This window comes from Schistocerca cancellata, chromosome 2 (assembly GCF_023864275.1).
Source record: "Schistocerca cancellata isolate TAMUIC-IGC-003103 chromosome 2, iqSchCanc2.1, whole genome shotgun sequence".
Taxonomy (NCBI): Eukaryota; Metazoa; Arthropoda; class Insecta; order Orthoptera; family Acrididae; genus Schistocerca; species Schistocerca cancellata.
Window position 1 is genome coordinate 1,009,553,444 of NC_064627.1, and position 20,287 is coordinate 1,009,573,730.

General features: G+C 37.9%; 1 protein-coding gene across 1 annotated transcript in view; it reads left to right on the plus strand.

Moving 5' to 3' along the window:
- The first annotated feature begins 5,948 nt into the window (after positions 1–5,948).
- LOC126162977 (meiosis regulator and mRNA stability factor 1) overlaps positions 5,949–20,287 on the plus strand; it is a 231,384-nt gene continuing 217,045 nt past the window's right edge. Inside the window, exons 1-2 of the mRNA XM_049919825.1 lie at positions 5,949–6,076; positions 6,246–6,392. Coding sequence (XP_049775782.1) covers positions 6,374–6,392 — 19 coding nt within the window. The 5' untranslated portion in view covers positions 5,949–6,076; positions 6,246–6,373. The remainder of the gene's footprint in view (positions 6,077–6,245; positions 6,393–20,287) is intronic.

Genomic DNA, 20,287 nt, shown 5'->3' on the forward strand with positions numbered 1-20,287 from the left:
ACCATTTGTGTTCTAATAGTTGATACTGATCTTCAGATGTTGCTTGAATGACGCAAATGTGATTGTACAATACAAATAATATGGCCAGACATTAGCATTTCTAGTAGATAAGCTACTTGTATGGTAACATAGTTTTCTGTACCCTATGGAGTTTATTGTGGTGAATCCCCAAACCCTTGGAATGCGTTATTTCAGTAGCCACCCGCAAACTCCGCAATTTACTTATTTATTGGTCCAGTAAATCTTATATATATGCAATGTATTACAGATAATGGACGTTTTCTGTACCCTAAGGAGTTTATTGTGGTGAACCATAAGTATAGGTTATTTCAGTGGCCACCTTCAAATTCCGCAGTGTATTTATTTATTGGTGCAGTAAATCTTGTATACATGCAGCGTATTATAGACATTGGACTTATTTTACAGTAAAATAGTGTTAGGCAACTATTATACTTTATTGCTCATATAATCTGACTGACTTTAATAAAAAGTTTTTAGCAGCCCTTTTGAATACATTTATATACCTGGAATTCTCAATAATTTCTGGTAGCTTTTTGTAGATTGTTGCATCAGAGTGATATGCACTTTCTTTTTGAGATAGATTTGTGCTGGAATAATTTGCATGAATGTTTCCCATTAAGCTACTATGGCGCTCATGCACAGTAGTGTGCTGTATAAAGATATTCTGTTTCTGCATCATTATCTTTTTATGAGGAGCTCAATTTCCAGGTTACAAATGAAGGAAAGTTTTAAAAAAGGCTTGTGGGAACTTATACTATTTGCTTTTTTATTTTTCAAATTATTCTCTTTTGCTTCCTGAATGTTGTTAAGGCATGAGGGGAACTTCCCCAAAACATAATAGTGTGTGTATGTGAGAAAACTACACACTTTTACAGTTTCAAGAGTTGCATTACTTGGAAGTACTCCATTTACATATGACAGTTTAGAGAGTTGGAAATTTAAGGTTTCAGATAAAGCACAGTTTAAACAGAGTTTGAAACACTTTCTGATAGGCAGATCCTTCTGCTCTATAGATGAGTATCTGAACAAAGATTATTAGACCAGCTTAAGTAAAAAGTCTGTTAGACTTCAATTTTGACAGCACTTGGTCATAGCAGTCAAGAGTAGGTATTTCGTGTACATTAAATTTATTAAAAGCGCATAATAATGTTTCATTCTGACGGTGTATTAATTCTGTAAATTTTGCAGTTCCACTTTACTGTAACGTATTCACCTATTTTGACAAACTCCTGACAAATGATCAGGCTAGTAAGTTCTATATTCAAATGTTTTAAGTTTTTTATGTTATACCTTCTGACATGTTCCACACCCACGAGAATTATCTCATTTTTTGGGTCTATGGAACGAAAACGGAATCTAATGTAATGTAATCAAATCTCTGTGCGAGTTCCATTTCAGATTTTCGTGTAACCAAAGGCCTAGAAGTCGTGTCACAATGACATTGTGAATTTCATGGTTGTTCGCCTGAGTTGACTTTTCAGTACATTTATTTTGCTGGGGTTGTAAGTGTAGAGTACCTGTTTTTTGTGGGTTCAAGACAAGTCTGTTCCTACAGAGCGATTGTGAAACTTCATCTGTGATGACACCTACAGCAGTGGTAAGATCTTTATTATTTTTCTCTTCAATAAGGAGACTCATATCTTCTGTAAATAGTACTACTTTAACATTCTTTACACAAGAGGGGAGATCATTAATATATGAAGGCAGATCATTAATATATACTAGAAAAACAAATGGTCCTAAGACAGAGCCCTGTGGTATTTCATGTGTCAGTGAGGACAAAACTGAAAGGTAGTTCTGTGTTATGTTATCATGTCTGTGTTTGACTTCTGTAACCTGAGATCAGTTACTTGAGTAGGATTTCAGCCACTCATTTGCACCTCTCGCACACCACAACCATTGAGTCTTTTTAAGAGAATTGTATAACCAGTAACTTGAGAAGCCTTTGTATAGTCTTAAAACCTGAAATTTTGGAGTGATTTTCTGTTACACTAAAGATGTTGTTTACAAGATGAAAGGTAGTAGTTTCAGTGGAAAGTTGTGCTCTGAAACCATGCTGGCCTACGGATAATATAAAACTCTGGCTGAAAAATTTTGTCACCTGAGCTAGGAAGAGCTAGAAAGCAGTCTATTCGTCTATAATTTTCTGGGAGTCACCTTTCTTACAAAGAGGCATGACTTTAGTAGTATTTAGTAAATCTGTGAACATGCCCTCTGATAGTGAAGAATTGGAAATGTCTAATAACAGTGTGAGATTAAAGGTTGTTGACAGTTTTGTTATATGATCAGGGATCTTATCAATGACTGTTGAATTACTATTTTTAAATGAGCTTATGATGTTTCGTAGCTCATCTTGATTAGTAGCATCAAGAAACTTAATTTTTTTGATGATATTGACATTTTCAAGAGTCTGAATGTCCTTCATATCTAATCCACCAAATTTTTTGGTCACTGAGTCATTTGCAATTGTAGCAAAGTATGAATTCAACAGAGCTGCAGTTAACTTTGAGTGAGCAACAAGGCTTTCATTGTGGGATAGAGCAATATGGTTATGACTTGCCTTCTTCCCAGCAAGTTTCTGCACAGCTTTACATAATACCTTAGAATTGTTTGATGATTCCCTGATATACTGGTCTTTTCACTTAATTTAGCTTCTTTTGTGACCTGCTTCAGAACTGATTTATATTTTTTGAAATAGCTTAGAAATTCTAGATCACTGTTCGTTTTTGAAAGTTTAAATAAAGCTCTCTTCTTGTTACAGAAGACTTTAATTGCTGCAGTAACCAAGATTTTTAGTTTCTTTGTGTTTCTGCACTGGCATTTGTCTTTAGGGAAGGCTTTTTGAAACTATTCATTTAATTTTATTAGGAAATGGTAGAACTTGTCATTTCTAATAGACTTACTAAGAGCTTTAGCCCATGGTTGATTAGCTAGCGACTGTAGAAAACATTCTATATTTGACTTGCTGAAGATCCTTTTATATACAAGAAATCTCTCCACAAATGGAGGGCAGCTGAAGAGCACAGTAAGTTACTGTGGGCGATGATCACTATATCCCATGCTGAATGTCTGAGGTGACTATGTACCTACATTTATACAAACTTGGTCAGGCAGAGTATCACAATTTTTTGTAATAGTGGTTGGGGAGTTTGTTGTTACACAGAGGTTGTGACTTTTGATAACATTAAGAAAATTTTCTCTTTCTGTACTACTGCTCCAAAAATTGATATGAAAATCATTACATAGTACTACAGCTCTCTCATAACTTTTGAGTTTACTTACAGAAAGATCAAGATACTTTAAACAATCGTATTGCTGTTTGGTTACCTATAGATGCGCAAATTTATTACTTTCCCGGTGGTTAATTCTATGACTGTAACCTCAAACACCCTCTGCTCTGCAGTGTTACAAACAGAGCCCAGTGTCTTATAATCTAGGTTTTATTTGGCATGTGTACATCTTCTTCTATATTTTGATGTAGTTCTGCAATGGGAGCTTCTAAGTTTAAAGTTTTCAATTTCTGGGTTTTGTAAATAGTCATTGCACACCCAATATTCACACATGCATAAAATTAAAACATCTCTCCAGTCATCAGTAAGGAAAACACTGAGTTGATCAAGTTTGCTTGGTCGTGATTGCACATTGTGATAAACTAATTTTAGAACATAATTGTAATTTTGTTTTATTTCATCGCTTGTGGATGATGGTGATTCAAAATCGAATATTTTGTTTACTGATCCTTGTACATAACATTGCAAAAATGGTAATTTTTCTCATCTGTATTTAAACCCATCTGGGACAGAGGCCTTTATGACTCACATACACTGTCACTGAGTGGTGTAATATGGGTGAAGAGATTTATTGACCTAAAAATCATTACTCTTGTCCTGCTGGTGCACTATTTCACTGACCTGGTATTTAGTGTGTTTTTTCTTGAGAGTCTGTGATTTTTGTCATTGAGGGCTATAGTCTCTGTAGCATGGTACTGCATGTTCAGTTTAATGCTTACTGTTTCTTGGATCTATATTATTACAAAATCCTTCCCTAGTGTGTTGAGGTGTAGATCCTAGGTTGCGAGATATTTTCTTCCTGTGCAGCTTATGTTGGAATAATTTTCAAACATTGTGCATTTAATCACAGGTGACCGATTTCACTGTATGTTTCCATACAGTCGTCTTAACTCTCACACTGGCCACTATGCTGTTACCATTGAAGTACATACCACAATCAATATAATAAGTTAAAAGTCCATGAAGTGATAACTACAGGCGCACCTGCCACAGATATTCACTGAAATCAGTCTTTCCAATTGTAAGAGGCAAGGGGACTCACCTCAGTGGTGACATACAAAACATCTTGATGGGAACTGAAGCAGGAGAGGTGGTTAGGAAGTGACCAGTTGTTGCACAGACAGATGTCTCCTTTACCAATGATAACTTTTCACGAAGAACAGTTTTTTCATATGATGCCTTATTTTCGAGATATTTAGTTGGACCGAGTTAAAACAGACGCCACATAAATTAGGAAAATAAGAGTGGAACCCTTGAGATAACCCAAATGTGATTGAAAGTTCTTATGATAGGTGTTCTGAAACTTTTGTATTTTATCATCTACATGTCTAATGCACACTTTTTGGTTGTGGTCAATATATTGAAAGCTTTAGTTAAGCCTAAAAATATACCTGCTGTTGGCTGTGTTTCATTAGTGTCTGTTAAAACAGAATTTGTGCATTCATAGATTGCAGTGCAGTTGGTTTCTTACTTTGGAAACCATGCTGAGAACTGGTTAATACTCCATTTCTGTTTGTAAACTTCATTAATTTATTTAACGATATTTTTTTCCAATAGTTTTAGAAAGCAGGGTGTTATTGTAATGGGGCCATAATTTATCACATTATCTTTCTTATCAACTTTGAATTTAAGAATAACTTTGGATATCTTAGTTGATCAGGAAAAATGTCCTTTTCTAATTAGTTGCATATGTCAGTGAGGCAATTACGCCCTGAAGGGAGAGTTGTAAGATTCTGCTGGGTATACCATCAATTCCTGCTGAGTATGTTGTTTTTAGATCCGTAACATCATTTACTGTTTCCTTGCTGCTTACATGATCTACAAGCAATAATAACTTACAGCTGTTGATCTTATTTTCCACTGATTGATGATTTTCTACAAAGTTGGTTTCTATTAAATTTTCGTCTATTCCAGTCAAGTAGCTGTTGAATATACTAGCTGTTTCGCAAGGCTTTGCAAGCCTTTTACAGTCATATAACAAGAAAATATCCTCATTGGTTTCTGTGGTCCTTTTTATGGTATCGCTCATAGCTTCTACTTTACTTGTAAAATTTTTTATGTACCTGACATTGTGCATTCTTTTGCAGTTTTATGACATTTCGTAAAATTGCTGTGTATGTTTTGTAGTGAGTGTACCTGTCTGCTGTGACATTATTTTCCTCGCAGATTTCGTGCTGGTGTCTTTTTTCTGGCGAGAGGTTCTAATTCCTGTAGTAATCCAGTCATTACTTTTAGTATTATTTGCAATGGATAGAGTCCAATCTAATCGAACTTCGTGTTATCTTTCGAGACGTTTGGAATAGTTCACGAAACTACAGTTCAGCTGAGCCAACTTAGTTGAGAGATATTCCCGGTTTCGTATGGTCGAGCTGTTTTTCACAAATTTTTAAGTCGTTCGTCACAAACTGAAAAAACATAGTTTTATCTTTACATTTAACACCGAACAGAGATATTTTATGTGTATAAAATAGTTACTATTAATTGTAACTACTATTATAATGGTTAAACACTAAAATGCTAACTGCAGGTATGGAATTTGAATTCGTAGTCTTTGGTGGCCACAGTTGGTAGCACTGAAGCTGGCGTTATCTTTGAATGCGTTGTTGCTGTTTTGTGTTTTCCTCTGTTCAGGGATTGTAGGCGCGGAGATGTGTGTAATGAAATCGATTGCATGTCAGATTACCCAAACCATGGCGTGAAAGGTGGAAATAGTGAGTGAAGTGCTGGGATGGTGGGGGACTTACAGGACATGATGTCCAGGCGGTGTAAGCGTGTATATTTATCACTCATGTAAAAGTTTTGATAGGGTTCCGCAACATTTAACAACAGTATTTGCAGCATTGAACTTTCGATCTACAAAATAGGCAATGAAAGCCTCGCAGTTTAAACATTGTGCTATACGGAATCGAAAATCAGATCTATCTATGTTCGTAGGTAATGCAGCTGTGGCAGAAAGACTGATAGATGTGGAGATTTTTTCGTCAGCGCCGACGTTTGTTGTGTACCTGATAACCAGGTGACCAGAGGTTGAAAATATATTTGCATAAATTTGGTACTGATTTATGGAAAAGACATCAAGATGTGAGTGCATAATACTTGTCATGACCCATTATTTTTGTTTGCAATATTTATTACTGTATGATCACTATGAAGGTAGTGTTAGTAGTGATGAAATATATAGTGATTTCATAACGTTGTGATAGTAATGGCTCGACCCCAACTCTGAATTTCTTTTATCGCGTACGTACGTTTGTATAGCATTTTTGGTAGCAGTCCTAAATTTGCCTAATCGTTAGTATTAATTGATTTTGTGCCGTAGTGAGTGTTGCTGTCCGTAGTACGGAGTGCTTGATGCCTTCATTGCTCCAAGATAAGGTCCAAGCAATTAAGAATAGTGTTTCTCACAGTATAGTTGTGATCACTTCCTACTCAACAAAAAATTTCAATGACTCGTCATGTGTGCGAATTTTTTCAAGACGTTAGATTGATAAAGATATTAAAACGATGTTGTTGAAACTGTAGTGGTTGTTTTAAAATACGTATGATGTACACAAAACGTTTAGAGATATTTAAATATGAATTAAAGTAAAATTTAGCAACGTTCTGGTAAAGAAAATTAAGTTTGAAGGAAGATAAACGAAAAGGGACTTTTGAGTTTCACATTAAAATGCAGTTCTTTAAATATTTGATCCACATGGCAAAGAATTGCAGTAGATCATGGTAAGCATATAAACACCTTAGATAGTAGCTTCCTCAGTTTGAAATACAGTAAATGTTCACCTAGAGAGGATCAGTTATCGGTGAGTATAGAATTCCAAGGTGTTGCATGGAAATTGGGTAGTAGAGCTAATAATAAATATGGTTACTGTCTTGAGAATGGTTCTTCTGCTAACAGAATAACAGCTGAGAGTCACATTGCATATTGTGTTACAGAGCTTTTTAATATTTACCTTGGAGTTTCTTTATAGTACATTGAATGTAGACCTTGGGGTAATTACTAGTTAGTTTGTAACCACAACTAAGATTTCTAAGGGGACACAGTCACACTCAAATGAAATCCTGATCAATGTTCTTAAGCTGTGAAAAGACTGTGTAAATTATTCAGATTGATACTGCAGTCTGAAGTTAGATTGAGGCTTGTCTTCTTTTAGAGACTTGTGTGACGAGTCTTACTGAATCCAATATGACTGCCCTTAGGCTTACTCCATTGATTCACATTGTTGTGTCCCTTCCTCTACAAAAAATTTTCTGAAGATCAGCTCTTTAAAGTGTGTCTAGGTATATCAGTACAGAAGGTGAATTGGTTGTTTTGTGTGTCATCAGCATATGTAAAATGTATAGCTTTTGCACCGTGGTCATTCGTGTCAAGTCAATCAGCCCATCTCATTGGTTGTAGAAGATTTGTACTTTAAAGCAACCACCAAGGCAGGAAAAAAAAATTATACATGCATTTTTATGTTTCATTTTGTTAGAAAACAGTTCAGTATTACTTCGAATATTGCATAAAGGGAGATGGGTAATTTTGAATTATTTTTTTCCAAAAGAATCTCTCAAACATGGGTTGTCCTAGGTTATAGGAAGTTATTGGAGTTTTTGTTAAACTATGGTGTTTTTACTGTTATATTGGAAATTTAGGTCAGTTTTAATGGGTCATTTATCTTTTATATTTCAACAAATATTCGTAAGAGTAATTTTGTACGAGATTATATGCCCAGTTTTGTTACTTTTAATGTTGTTGTTATCTTCAGTCCAGAGACTCTTTTGATGCAGCTCTCTATGCTAGTCTATCCTGTGCAAGCTTGCAACCTACATCCTTCTGAATCTGTTTAGTGTATTCATTTCTTGGTCTCCATATACCATTTTTACCCTCCACGGTGCCCTCCAATACTAAATTCGTGATCCCTTGATGCCTCAGAACGTGTCCTACCAACCATCGCTTCTTCTAGCCAAGTTGTGCCACAAGTATCTTTTCTCCCCAATTCCATACAGTACCTCCTCATAGTTACGTGATCTACCCATCTAATCTTCAGCATTCTTCTGTAGCACCACATTTCGAAAGCTTCTATTCTCTTCTTGTCTAAACATTTTATCGTCCGTGTTTGACTTCCATATATGCCTACACTCCATACAAATGCTTTCAGGAAAGACTTCTGACAAATGTATACTGGATGTTAAATTTCTCTTCATCAGAAACTTTCCATGCCATTGCCAGTCTACATTTTATATCCTCTCTATTTCGACCATCATCAGTTATTTTGCTCCCCAAATAGCAAAACTCTTCCCAATCTAATTCCCTCAGCATCACCCGACTTAATTTGACTACATTCCATTATCCTCGTTTTGCTTTTGTTGATGTTCCTTATATCCTCCTATCATGTCACTGTCCATTCTGTTCAACTGCTATTCCAGGTCCTTTGCTGTGTCTGACAGAATTACTATGTCATTGGCAAACATTAAAGTTTTTATTTCTTCTCTTTGGATTCTAATTCCTACTCCAAATTTTTTTTTTGCTTCCTTTACTGCTTGCACAATTTATAGATTGAATAACATCGAGGATAGGCTACGACCCTGTTTCACTCCCTTCCCAACCACAGCTTCCCTTTCATGCCCCTCAACTCTTATAACTGCCATCGGGTTTCTGTACAAATTGTAAATAGCCTTTCGCGCCCTGTATTTTACCCCTGCCACCTTCAGAATTTGAAAGAGCGTATTCCAGTTGACATTGTCAAATGCTTTCTCTAAGTCTACAAATGCCAGAAACGTAGGTTTGCCTTTCCTTAATCTATCTTCTAAGATAAGTCATTGGCTCAGTATTGCCTCACGTGCTCCAACATTTCTACAGAATCCAAACTGATCTTCCCCCAAGGTCGGCTTCTACCAGTTTTTCCATTCAGCTGTAAATAATTCGTATTAGTATTTTGCAGCCGTGACTTATTAAACTGGGTCTGAGGGTATTTTGCCTGTTTCATACATCTTGCTCACCAGATGGTAGAGTTTTGTCATGGCTGGCTCTCCCAAGGCTATCAGTAGTTCTAATGGAATGTCATTTACTCCCACAGCTTTGTTTCGACATAGGTTTTTCAGTGCTCGGTCAAACTCTTCATGCAGTATCATACCTCCCATTTCATCTTCTTCTACATCCTCTTCCATCTCCACAGTATTGCCCTCAAGTACATAGCCCTTGCATAGACCCTCTATATACTCCTTCCATCTTTCTGGTTTCCCTTCTTTGCTTAGTACTGGTTTTCCATCTGAGCCCTTGATATTCATACAAGTGGTTCTCTTTTCTCTAAAAGTCTCTTTAATTTTCCTGTAGGCAGTATCTCTCACCCCTAGTGATATATGCCTCTACATCCTCACATTTGTCCTCTAGCCACCCCTGCTTAGACATTTTGCACTTCCTGTCGATCTCATTTTTGAGACGTTTGTATTCAGTTTTGACTGCTTCATTTACTACATTTTTATATTTTCTCATTTCACCAATTAAATTCAATATCTCTTCTGTTACACAGGGATTTCTACTAGTCCTAGTGTTTTTACCTACTTTATCCTCTGCTGCCTTCACTATTTCATCCCTCAAAGCTACCCATTCTTCTTCTACTGTATTTCTTTCCCACGTTCTTGTCAATCATTCCCTAATGCTCTCCCTGAAAGTCTGTACAACCTCTGGTTCTTTCAGTTTATCCAGGTCCCGTCTTCTTAAATTCCTGCCTTTTTGCAGTTTCTTCAGTTTGAATCTACAGTTCATAACCAATAGATTGTGGTCAGAGTCCACATCTGCCCCTGGGATTGTCTTACAATTTAAAACCTGGTTCCTAAATGTCTGTCTTACCATTATATAGTCTATCTGAAACCTTCCAGTGTCTCCAGGCCTCTTACACGTATACAGCCTTCTGTAATGATTCTTAAACCAAGTGTTAGCTATGATTGTTATGCTCGGTGCAAAATTTTACCAGGTGGCTTTCTCTTTCATGCCTTACCCCATTCCGTATTCACCTACTATTTTTCCTTGTCTTCCTTTTCATCCTATAGAATTCCAGTCCCCTGTAACTATTAAATTTTCGTCTCCCTTCACTATCTGAATAATTTATTTTATCTCATCATACATTTCTTCGATCTGTTCATCTGTGAAGCTGGTTGGCATAAATACTTGTACTACTGTGGTAGACGTGGGCTTCATGTCTATCTTGGCTACAATGGTGCTTTCACTATGCAGTTCGTAGTAGCTTACCCGTACTCCTATTTTTTCATTCATTATTAAACCTACTCCTGCATTACCCCTATTTGATTTCATGTTTATAGCCCTGTATTCACCTGACCAAGAGTCTTGTTCCTCTTGGTACCGAACATCACAAATTTCCACTATATCTAACTTTAGTCTGTCCATTTCCCTTTTTAAATTTTCTAATCTACCTGCCCGATTAAGGGCTCTGACATTCCACACTCCGATCCGCATAACGCCACTTTAATATCTCCTGATAACGTCCTCCTGAGTAGTTCCTGCCTGGAGATCCAAATTGGGGGACTATTTTACCTCCGGAAACCATGTTGTAAAGCTTCATGCCTCGGGAAAAATTATGGCTGTAGTTTCCCCTTGCTTTCAGCTGTTTGCAGTTCCAGCACAGCAAGGTCATTTTGGTTAGTGTTACAAGGCCAGCTCAGTCAATCATCCAGACTGTTGCCCCTGCAACTAATGAAAAGGCTGCTGCCCCTCTTCAGGAGCCATGCGTTTGTGTGGCATCAACAGATACCCCTCCATTGTGGTTGTATCTGAGGTAAGGCTATCTGTATTGCTGAGGCATGCAAGCCTCCCCACCAACGGCTAGATTCATGGAGGGGAAGTACTTTTATTATTGCTCAGTTTTGAACCATGCCTGCCGATTTTGTTCATCAGTTTTTAAATGTCATATTAGCAGTAGTATTTTTATTACACACTGCTAATATGAAATTTAAAAACTGATAAATGAAAATCAGCAGGCATGGTTCAGAACTGAGCAAGTGGGAATAGACAGTTTAATTGGTTGTAGACCATTATTAGATTTAGCCTATAGGCTAAAATGAGCTGGATGAAACAACAAAATTTAAAGAAAGAAATAACTATATCGAAACCAGATTTTTCACTCTTTTAATGCATGCTATGTAAAGTGTAAATAATTTACAATAGCCATACTTTTCAAGAAACTGATAGTTTTTTCCAGTTGTTTTAGGAGGTCCAACAGTAGTGAACATACGAGGAATTTGCACTGGGCAAATATTCTCTTATCGTGGCAATGGAATGAAAATGGTGGTCATGAAGGATATGGAGAAATAGAACAATAACAGCATGATCTCTTGTATTTACTTTAGGGATGATCCCAAAGTACCTCATATTGTAATATTTATAAGCAACATAAATTTTTTCACCGAGGAATGTCAGTTTATTCTTTGTTTTAGGGGTGGGCTTCATGTCATTACTGATCCTCTTTCCTTCCAACTTTCCTAATATAGTAGCTTAGTTAGGGAAAATACTGCTTGCATGAAATGTCTGAAGCTGAGCAAAACATTCTAAAAGGCTGGAACATGTCTGATTCACAAACTTCAGAAATAAAATAAAAATGTACTTTGGTGTTGTTAACATTACCAACCTGAAACAAATCTGATACAGGTAATCTTTGTAAAGGGATTAGTGAGCTTTGCTTTGTTGGTAGTACACTACTGGCCATTGAAATTGCTGCACCAAGAAGAAATGAAGATGATAAACGGGTATTCATTGTACAAATATATTATACTAGAACTGAAATGTGATTACATTTTCACGCAATTTGGGTGCATAGATCTGAGAAATCAGTATCCAGAACAACCACCTCTGGCCGTAATAACGGCCTTGATACTCCTGGGCATTGAGTCAAACAGTTTGTATGGCGTGTACAGGTACAGCTGCCCATGCAGCTTCAACACGATACCACACTTCATCAAGAGTAGTGACTGGCGTATTGTGATGAGCCAGTTGCTCGGACACCATTGACCAGACGTTTTCAATTGGTGAGAGATCAGGAGAATGTGCTGGTCAGGGCAGCTGTCAAACATTTTCTGTATCCAGAAAGTCCCGTACAGGACTTGCAACATGCAGTCATACATGATCCTGCTGAAATATATGGTTTTGCAGGGATCGAATGAAGGGTAGAGCCACGGGTTGTAACACATCTGAAATGTAACAACGTCCACTGTTCAAAGTGCCGTCAATGCGAACAAGAAGTGACAGAGACGTGTAACCAATGGCACCCCATACCATCACGCTGGGTGATACGCCAGTATGGCGATGACGAATACACGCTTCCAATGTGCATTCACCGCGATGTCGCCAAACACGGATGTGGCCATCATGATGCTGTAAACAGAACCTGGATTCATCTGAAAAATGACATTTTGTCATTCGTGCACCCAGGTTCGTCATTGAGTACACCATTGCAGGCGCTCCTCTCTGTGATGCAGCGTCAAGGGTAACCGCAGCCATGGCCTCCGAGCTGTTAGTCCGTGCTGCTGCAAACGTCGTCGAACTGTTCATGGAGATGGTTGTTGTCTTGCTGTAGACGTCCCCATCTGTTGACTCGAGACATGGCTGCATGATCCGTTACAGCCATGCGGATAAGATGCCTGTCATATTGACTGCTAGTGATATGAGGTCGTTGGGATCCAGCACGGCGTTCTGTATTGCCCTCCTGACCCCATAGATTCCATATTCTGCTAACAGTCATTGGATCTCGACCAACGCGAGCAGCAATATCGCGATATGATAAACCGCAATTGCGATAGGCTACAGTCCGACCTTTATCAAAGTCTATACTGTGATGGTACACATTTCTCCTCCTTACACGAGGCATCACAACAACGTTTCACGAGGCAGTGCCGGTCAACTGCTGTTTGCGTATGAGAAATCGGTTGGAAACTTTCCTCATGTCTGCATGTTGTAGCTGTCGCCATCGGTGCCAACCTTGAGTGAATGCTCTGAAAAGCTAATTATTTGCATATCACAGCATCTTCTTCCTGTTGGTTAAATTTCGCATCTGTAGCACGTCATCTTCATGGTATAGAAATTTTAATGGCCAGCAGTGTATTTTTTAACTGTTCCTCATGTATATTACCATACTGTTTCTCCATGGCTAATTGCAGAGAATGAGCACTCAGCCAACAGTGATCTAAAATTGTTTTGTGGAGACATAGATTCATAAAATTAAATTTATTTTTTGTTGGCTTGCACATCCACCCCTAATATAGTGTAACGTGTGAGTATTTTTCTTTGATGAAATCATCACAGTTCTTGAATTTTATATATCAGACATGACACAAACGTAAAATTACACCCTCTGTTTTTTTAGATTAATTAAAATAGGATGTAGGGAGCAGGAATCTATGTCCATTGGTATCTTCACCCTTCCTCCGGAATAAGAAAAGTAATTTTTCTGAGTCCGTTGATACTGTGCCATTGTTTACATTAATAATTGCCTTCTACTACTTAGTGACTTTGCAGTGCAAGAGTGTGAACCAGCTTTTCCTGTGTACACGCACGCCTTCAGTAAAGGCAGCTGTTTTTGCAGAATATTTGATTTGTGTGCTATTAGTTGAAATTTACTGATTGCTCAGGGCTTTCATGCCCTCAGTTTTCCTTTTTTTGTCAGAAATTTATCAAATTTTTATTATGGAGAGTATTCATCAGTGCTGTAGCTTTGATGCATGGGGTTGAGACTTCATGCCATAGCATTTTTGAGACCTTTATAGTTTTCCTAATGTGATTCACTGTCAGTAAAATTATGTCCTCATGAATGACTGGTGCGCACGCGCGCACGCACACACACACACACACACACACACACACACACACACACACACACACACATTGAGAGGGTACCATTAGCAACTGCTAAAATGCAAAATTTGTATAAAAGTGAACAAAATTCATTGAATCTCATGTTGATTTCACAGTGTTAAGTTAAATAAAGCAAAATTAAATGTCTAAAAAAATCATTTATTTCTTTCATATTGTACTTTCCCCATCTGCATACCGCATCATTCGTATTCAGCTCTCTTCTCAAACTAGTATCTGCCGTGTCGTCCCCCCTCCCACTGTCCCTCCATTGCATTTTCTAATATAGTAACATTTTCTGATACTTAAATATGCAAAGAAACTTTTATTTGTATGTTTTCCTATAATTATCGAGATTTTGATTTCTGAATGCCGGTCTTAATTCTCTTTAAGTGCATAAAGTTCGAAGTGAAGCACCTCATATTTGTGCAAGTAGTTTTTAAGAGTTCATGAGTCAGAAACTGTTGCTACTATTGTGCGAACTATTACTTATTATTTGTTCGTTGGTTTTTAAAAAAGTAATTTTTAAATCCAGCCTGAAAACATAATAAGTCTTAAAATTTTTATCTGATATTTGAATATAACAGTGTATGTAACAATTGAATAAAAAACTGACCAAAAATTTCCGGTATAACAGGAAAAATACTGTAAAAAGAAAAAAATTTCACTTTTTTTTTTCTTCTTCCGATAATCCTAGTTATAAGGATTATTCTGCGAAGAGAAGGAGGTATTGGGATTACCCTTTTCACTTGACTTACATTTTGTATTCATTGTAGTTCAGAAATAAATTGTTGTTTTTAAACATTTTTTTACAAAATAAAACTACAAATGTAAGCATACATTTTATCTTGCTGTGTTGAGTGTAGTTATATATATTACAATCCCTAAGTATATAACTACCAACTGTTGCATAGACTGAATGATAATTGGGAAATAATTGTGATTTATTTTCGAAAAGCAGCAAGTAGTGCAAAATGATAAAAGTCAGCCAATGATGATGATTTATGGTCAGCCAAGTTTCATCTAAATTGAATATGGAGAGGATGAGAATTATATGATGTAGAGGGGGAAACCTATTTTTTAAGTGTGATGACATGAGTAGGACTAAAAAGTGTGTGTCATTAAAGTTAACACTGGTGTTGTATACTTATCGTGTAAACTGTATCTGTAATTGGAGAAACAACAAATGACAATTGGCGTGAGTTCCAAATTCTGTTTATTGCCAACAATTACACAATACTAACGCAAATTGATGCTTGATAAAGAGCAGCGACTGTGCTGCAGAGTCCAAGTCCAGTATGGTAAACAGTCATAGCACAGTGTAGCGTCGTTCCTGGGTGCAACGTCGACGTAGCAGCCTGCCAGGCGTGGCGGCTATATAGTAGAGATGGGCAAAACTGTTCTTTTCAGAGATTGGATCAGAACTGTTCACTCCCTGAAATGAATTAGCTCTTTTTCATGACACCACTCATTTACAATAGAAAATAAATGGAAGGCACATTGCCCTTTAAACTTGGTTTATTCCAGTACTATACCTGTATTTTGATCTTATTTGATCCTATTTTGAAGTAACACAGATAATGAGTAAGAATTTTGTATTGTTTATTGAAATTTCCACGATATGGCAAAGTTTTTGATTATTGATTTATTTTGCACTATCGTGGTTTTTTGGGTGATCGAAAATATTGTAACTTGAGATTCACATTAGCAATGTATTTGGCTATAATGTATTAAAATTTCATTAACATCGTATAAATACATCACAAGCCATATATTTTTAAAGCGAACGTTTCCTTCCAAAGACGCCTAAAATCACAAAATCCGTACCAGAATAAGAAAAAAAAATATAAATTTGACTGTAAGACTAAAGTGCTGCATATAGCCTTACGCAGAATAAAACAAGGAAAATATTGGTGTATCACATTTTGCGATACGTTTATCGGTTCGCTCGTAATTAAAGCGTAAAGTCGAGTGTCCATAATAAAAATCCTATAGTAAGAGGAGTCATCAGGAACTTAATCTAATCAGTTTAAACAAATAAAAGTAAAATAAAAACAATTGATGTATACATAACATAATAATGTAATATACATAGCGGTATTACTACGAAGAACAATATCCAGTAGGGGCGAACTCCGATGCAGAGGCGCTGAGTCGAGCAGGTCGAGCCGCGAGCTGTATTACTGCGTGAGCTGAGACTGCAGAGAACACAGTGACACCTGAGTCGCTTTGCTCAACGCTCTGGCTAGAGTCGAGACAGTGGGGTAAGCGTTAAGCGGGCGAGTTCCGAGGGGGGGGAGGGGAGCGGTGAACTCACCCGCTCCGAGACAAATCGTCCGTTCCCTTGCGAGCAGGTTGTTGCAAGTAGTTCCTATGTTATCCGCTAGGTGGCTCTCTGTCCTGTTGCTCGCATCAACTGCCCAGAGGGCAGGACGTGCGACTGAAACGATCGCCAACAGAGTGCGATGCGAAGTTAAGCTGCGCCAGACACTGTGCGCGGCAGACGACGCACAGAGACGGCACGGCATATGTGAAACACAAAATCCAATGGGGCACTGCACAATGCAGGCAGCCAAGGTAGAAGCAGGGCAGAGGCCGGCGCTGGCTGTGTTGTGTGGCGTGCACTGTGCTCTGACCAGCAGAGGCGCTGCTGATATGCTCCGTCTCTCTCTCTCTCTCTCTCTCTCTCTCTCTCTCTCTCTCTCTCTCTCTCTCTCTCTCTCTCTGCCGTGGGAAACGTTTGGAGCTACCGTTCTTTTTTTCTGAATCACTGATTGTTCATTCCTTTGAAAGATTCAACTCTATGAATTAGTTCAAGAGCGGATCCCCCATCTCTACTATATAGGGTGAGTGGCGGAGGAATATGCCCGCCGTAACCGAGTCCGCTTGTCGTGTCCTGTTATGATTGGCGGCGCGGCCTCCTCTCTCAGGAGGACGCCGGCCGAGGTTGCCATGACAGTGCGGAGGCACTCGGTGTTTGAGGCCTGCGTTGTACAACTGTGCAGAGCTGCGCATAAGCGGGGCGTGCCGGACGTTGGCTTTATGACGTAAAGACTGCGGCCACGCAGCTGCAGGCGCCACGGTGTGGGCATTGACTATACCACATGATATGTTCCACATTTTGATAAAAGAATGACCTGTGGAACAAAAACTAATTAGCTAACTGTCGTTGACGGTGACCTTACGTATAGTACAACTATTGCTATTAGTATATAAACAATCTTCTAATATTCAACAAGCAGAATTAGTTCTTTTTGTGCATGACACTAGTACTGTTATCATTCAGAGCTTACATACAACAAATGAAGAAATGGTAAACAGTGTTCTTAAAAGTACTAGTGATTGTGTTATGTGAATGGTCTCACTGTTTCAAAGAGACACAAGATGTGCAGTCAAAGGAAAAACTCATTGTTTCCAGAGCTGGCATGTGCAGCTTTGGATTTTTTTTTTTTTTGGGCAGACATGAAACTACATGCATCCATTGTTTGTTCTGAGGCTTGCTAGTTTGCTCAAAATGGTGACACCATGTTTCATCTCCTGTGACAATATGAGCTAGAAAAGATATTCTTCATTGCAATACCATTCCAGGTGCTGCAGTTATGTTGACATTTTCTTCAAATTCTGCCCTTCCATTAGGCAATGGGGAACCCATTGTGCACAGATTGTCTGGAATTTCAGGTGCACTGTCATGATGGAATGAGTGGTACTGTGACTAATGTCCAACATGAGCTGAATGTCTTCCTCCATCTGTCATCTGTAGTTTCTGATGGTAACATCCACTGCGGCAATGACAGAAGGGGTCCAGGCCAACTGCTGTCATTAAGTAACACCTGACTTTCTCAGCATCATTTATTTCACACAAACACATGGGCACATAATGCTGTATGGTGTTTGCTACACATGGTAGACATTTGTGCCTGAATTTCACTTCCTGGCCCCCCCTCCTATAGACATCTCGCTGTTCTAATGATCCACAAATCTTCATGGATGTGCAATAACTAAAAAGAATCTTAAACTTATTTAAATTTAAGAAGTAATAATGTAAGTGTGTAATATTGTGAGATTGGCACAATTCCAAGGCTATTGTAGCAGTAGATTATCAGACAGAAAATCATTCTCTTTACAGTGATCACATTATTGTGCCAAACATACATAGAATTCAGATTTTACCTACTGCTAATGTTATTTGACATTATTAATATAATATATGCTACATCAGTCAGTTCTAGGGGAGAAAAATTGTCAGTTGCCACCAGAAAATCCATTAACATCCTCATAAAGTTTTATTAGAAGGTAAACTTTTTTATGGCTGCTTGTAACTTGTTGAAAATGTGTGTTTGAGTTATACATTTATGGAGCAAAGTGATATAAAATCTTGGTCATATTTCTAATGTTGTTTAAATGAATAGAGTTGTTGCTTGAAAAAAATATATTTATGACAAATTTCAAGGAATAAATATGTTGGGAATCAATGGTTACCATCCCCAGTCCCTTGAACAAGCATCTGCTGTATGTTCTTGAGTTGACTCTACATATGTGTTTTACAAGCTTTGGAACTTGAGAAAATATAAATGTGGCTTTGAGTTACACCAAAAAGCGATTCTATCATCAAGTTGTTATCCCAAGAATTTAACTCATCAATGTCTTCTGTCAGCTTCTCGTCATATTTTAGACATGTGCTGGTAGGAAATCTTTTTAAAATTTCGAACTTCATATAGTGTCTTTCCAAATTTTGGTGACAGTGTATTTGGACACTGTAGGGTATACTTGGAAAGTAAAGTTATTTCTTCAGGTTATTACTATCATACATTCACCAGTTGCCAGATCCAAATCTTGTACACAAAAGTTGTAGACACTTGTTTGGTCCAGGCCTAAGGCAATGCATTATTATTCAGGAAAGGTGAAGTTGAAGCCTATTCTGGTAGCCAGAGTTAGGTTTTCATAACTTGCTTAAGGATGTGGTCAGTTTACATTCCCTCCGTACTGTCCATGCTTGTGTTCATTCTGCAAATATCAGATTGTTGATGGGACTTATTGTCGTCCTTTTGAGGTACTCCTATAGCAAGTTGGAATGACTGACTGTTAGAGCTGTCCCCTCCTGTAGCATGGCCGTTATGTTTGCGACTAGTGCTGACTATCAGCAAACTACGAAACTACACTGTGGCGGAATATATGGAAAAAAACTTTCAGGGTTCCTCTTCAAAATGACATATGTATGATATCTGTACAATGTTTGGTTCTTGTGCAATAAATAATTGAAACTGTTGCCAGACTTTATGTACACCCTGTATTTGAGAGGAGCCATTACTTTGCATAAATAGTAGTAGTAGATATCTAAGAATTTTGTATCTCTCCCCCCCCCCCCCCCCCCTCCCCGAAAGTTGCAGTTTATTTTCTGTACTTGATTGGGTGTGTGCTAACCTCACTTCAGTTGCTTCTTTCCTAAAAAACTTTTCTCTTCTCTTCCAGTTTAATATCTCAGCCCATTCATGTGTGTTGCATTGTTTCTCCTTGTGATATGTAATATTAATGCTGATAATGGTGTTAAGGTTCTGTCCCCTTTTGGTAGTTTGCTTAAGTTTTACCCAGAATTCTTCTCAATTACGATCACCTTCTGATGTGTACCTCTGACACGTCTTCACAGAAGGGAACATCTAGAGTGGAGTCGCCAATATGTCACCTGATTTTCGAACAGTGGGCGAATGTGCTTTTCACCAATGAGTCCTGGTTTGGTCTGGAGAGTGATTCTTGATGTACTCGCATCTGGAGGGAACATGGAACATGATTTCGGGACCCAAATGTGGGAAGAGATCGGCATCAAAGAGGATCCCTAATGGTGTAGTCAAGGATTATATTGACCACTTGAAAACCTCTCCATGAAACTTTGAACATAGCTGCTAAGGTTCAGTGACCGTGTCAGAATTGTATTGGAACACATAAGCCCTCGGTCACAAAAATTAAGTCAAAATTGACCTGGTTTCGACGCTACTATGAGCGCTGTCTTCAGAATTAGACTAACTGTTCTAAAACATATTAGGTATCTAGTAAATTAATAAAAGTAAAGTTTGTACTGACTGGAAAAGATGCAGTACTTAAAAGTCACATATTTCAAAAAAAGATCTGAGTCGGAAAGGCG